Genomic DNA, 3,721 nt, shown 5'->3' with positions numbered 1-3,721 from the left:
CAGCCTGGTTCCCCAGGGCATTATGTAAAACAGACGATGAGTGTCAGCACTTTATTCCCACACAATGTTTTAAGTATTATGTGTAGAGCATAGAAGAAAAGGGAATAAAGCCATTCTCCAGGAAAATGGTCTAAAAATAAATACAGTGCAAAGAAGTTATGTGGACAAAATTAGCACATCCTAAGGATAGCTTTGTGTTTCTGCAGAATTTATAAGTGGAAAACATGAGGAAAAATTGCTGGAGCACTCATATCTTCTCATTCTCTTGTTGAGAACATGAGACTGTGTGTGTTATGGCTGATTGAAAGAGCTGGAAAAGTTATTATAATGTATGGTGGTGGGAGTGAACAATCATTACCTGAACTCCTATCTGCTCAAAGGGATGTATTGAGGAAGTCATGAGTAGGATTGTGCTGTAAACCTACCAATGGAGCCGGGCCAGTGATTAGCGCAGAGCTCGTAAGAAATATGGTGTTAAAAGATTTCCAAGGTCTCAAAAAAACCCAAAAAACCCGTTCCAAAGTAAACACACATACATAAGTATATAAACCACATGTCAGAAAAAGTACAGGTGAGCAATCCTGAAGCCATCTTGGCTCTCCTAAAGACTCTATGTTTCCTCTGCAGAAGGAAATATCTTGGAGAAATCTTTCCCAGTAGTTCTTTTCACTTACAAATGCTACAAATCCTATTGTTAATGGAGAAATCTGAGGGCTCCCTTGGACAAAAAACAAGGACACCAGCCAGGAATACCAGAGCAAAACAGCAGCCAGTAGGCTTGGTCTTTATTGAAGACTGTTGCTATAGGACTCCCACCTGCAACAAGGTGGAACAAGATGGAAGCCCCGAACAAAAGAGAACCCAAACTTTTATTAGCTGCTAATCCCCATGTTACACCCCCCAAACTACATCATGGTTACATCATGAAAGGGGAGGTCTGGTGGCAGTAATCTGAGCATCCTGAACCCTGCCCCATGGTTCTCCTTGCCCTCCACCAAACACCCATCAAGTGTAACAAAAGAGATATTTACATTTCCCTGTTTCCCAGCCAAGTTAATCACACCCTTTTGTCTTCATCTGGTTTGTTATTTCTGGAATGGCTACCTGTCTGGCACTCAGGTATCAGGATGTCAGGAATTATCACTCATGCAGAGGGGCTGCTGAGTAGCTGAGCTCACATGTCTATATGAATTTCTGAAGTTTTCCCAGTGAACCAGTACATAGATACATTTATCAGTGAATTGTTACATTTGGTATTGTGTAGCAAAGGCCCTTTGAATAGATAGGAAGAAACTGTGATGAAGTGTTTTGTGGGGACAAATAACAAAAGTCACAAAAGTGATAGTGCTGATTTTGGTAGTGGGCTGCATGTGCATGATATCTGCTGGAGGGGCAACCCCCCCCCAACTATACATAAATTCCTGCAACAGTTTCTTAATGGTGTATTTTGTATATGAATAGGGTGTGTCTGTGACTTGCATCCAAGCACTAAAGTATTTACCATCTCAAAAGACTGGCTCAGACTAACCTGGTAATGCAATCAGTAATGCAAGAGAGACAAGCCACACTATCAAATTTCTGTTGTAGATCGCCTTTTTCTGTGATGTATGTATAATGCATTTTGGATGGTCTTTGGCTAAGGGGATGGGCTAAGACTTTCTAAAGTCTTCAAAAGTTCTTGCACACCTTTGCTCTGGGTCCTTGAAAGGTGTGTGTGTGTGTGTGTGAACTCTGTTGCAGCAGAAAAATAAAGATCTTCTTTGCTTTCACTGGATCCTGACTCCACTCAATTTTCCCTGACTGACACTGAATCCCTTGATGGAGAGCTGGGCTGTAAACACCAATCCCATTTTTTTCTATAACAGTGGTAGAATAAGTAGGGGCAGATGATTGCCTCTCACCCTATGCTACAGGGGGGAACTGCTGTCCTCCACGTGTTGGACTCCAACTCCCACCAACTCTTGCCAGTCAGTGGTCAAGAACAATGGGAGCAGGAGTCAAAGAGCTTCTGGAGGACCAGATTCCCCATTCCTGTACTCCTTTGGACAGCAGAGTATTTCAATGGCTGTGCAAGATAGTGTTCTCTTTCCATCATCCAAAGTGCATGCTGTTCATCTTTAATTTCATTTCTGATATGGGGTTGGAGGAATGATGCGGTGACTGGTAATGAATTGGGGGGGGGTGTCAATAAACTGAAGGGGAATTTATTTTGGAGGTTGGTGCAAAACAAATTGGGGCAAATTTATAGTAGTACTTATTTGGGCGATCCAAGCTTGGACTTAACTGAATGATTTATTTGAGGTTATTTACATGGGAAATTAATTGCCTTGATTTTTAAACATGCAAATATCTGTCTAAATGTCTATAAAGAGATTATATGCAAATTTGTACCTCCTGTTGGGACCAGGGCCTTGGCGACAATGGTTCAAATCTCCACTCAGACATGAAGCCCACTGGATTACTTTGGGCCAGTCACTATCTATTGGGGCTTACCTACTTCACAAGGTTGTTGTGAGCACAAAATGGAAAAGATGAGAAGCATTTATGTTACCTTAAGTTCCTTAAGAGGAAAGAGGGGGGGGGGAATGTATATCCTCTTTTTGGGCAATGAGTTAAGTGACTGCCTTGCCTCATTGGCTACATTGGTGGTTTCAAGGAAGGAAAATGTTCTCTCTGTCTCTAATCTGCCATCTCTAGTGCCCAGATGTGGATGATGAATAAGATAAAACAATGGAAGCATTATTCATTGTGATTGGTGTGATAGGAATTTTGAGGTCTTAGATATATGTTAAAGGAACCAAGCACGTACATAGATCAGCACAGGAAGACCGACCTGAAAGCATTTTGATTCCCAAACTGAGCAAATGTTTTCTCTGCAAAGTCAAAGGAAAATGGAAAAGCCTCACCATTGTCTTTTCCTTCACAAATCCTGTCTTAAGGGCACATTTAAGATATGAATAGGGTGTGAGGCTGTGACCTGGCTCAGGAACTAAGTATTTATCATTACAAAAGACTGGCCAGGCTCCCCAGGCAACCCAATCAAGTGACCATTAAACAGGTAACCTGGCAGACAGGAGGTAAACAAAGCACTCCGATTTCAATCACACGCCTCTACATCTCCTGAAAATCTTCTCACTGTCCCGCGGACTACATCGCCCAGCCTGCTTTGTGGCTGGAGCGTCTTCTTGCCCTTTAGGATTCATTCTCCGCGCTTTTTTGGAGCGGGGGGGGGGGGGGGAGACGTCTCCCAGGCTGCTTTGCGACCGCAGCGTCCCTCAATCTCTTTTGCCCAAGTTCCGTGCACTACATCTCCCAGCCTGCTTTGCGGCGGCGGCGTCCTCCCCCCCCCCCCGCACTCCTCTCAGTATATCCTCACGCTCCGACAGGAGGTTGCTGGCCAAAGATGGCGGATGGGGTGTTAAGCGCCGGGGTCAACCTGGAGGCTTTTGCCCAGGCTATCTCGGCTATCCAGGCGTTGCGCTCCAGCGTCACGCGCGTCTTCGATTGCCTCAAGGACGGCAGGCGCAACAAGGAGGCTTTGGAGGGCCGTGAGAAGAGCTTCGTCTCCAGCTTTCAAGAGAGCCTCCACTCCGTCAGCAGAGACTTGGGGTGAGGAGGAAGGGAAAGAGGAAAAAGACCTGCCGAGGAGGAGGTTGCCCTGGGCGACACTCCCCCCTCCCTTCCTCCCGTTTCTGGGATGAGGAGATGGTGCCCACAAGGC

General features: G+C 45.0%; 1 protein-coding gene across 4 annotated transcripts in view; it reads left to right on the top strand.

Moving 5' to 3' along the window:
- Nucleotides 1-3,305: 3,305 nt before the first annotated feature.
- Nucleotides 3,306-3,721, top strand: part of MED27 (mediator complex subunit 27) — a 157,762-nt gene continuing 157,346 nt past the window's right edge. For all 4 annotated transcript variants that reach the window (XR_014507239.1, XR_014507240.1, XM_083423988.1 and 1 more), the window contains exon 1: nucleotides 3,306-3,609. Coding sequence is in view for 2 of the 4 variants with exons in the window: in XM_083423988.1 (XP_083280114.1) it covers nucleotides 3,404-3,609 (206 nt within the window). In the remaining 2 variants the exon portion in view is untranslated. The remainder of the gene's footprint in view (nucleotides 3,610-3,721) is intronic.

This window comes from Podarcis tiliguerta (genome assembly GCF_965153285.1).
Source record: "Podarcis tiliguerta genome assembly, chromosome: Z".
Classification (NCBI taxonomy): domain Eukaryota; kingdom Metazoa; phylum Chordata; class Lepidosauria; order Squamata; family Lacertidae; genus Podarcis; species Podarcis tiliguerta.
The sequence above is the reverse complement of the archived record's forward strand: the minus strand, read 5'-3'. Positions and strand labels throughout refer to the sequence as shown.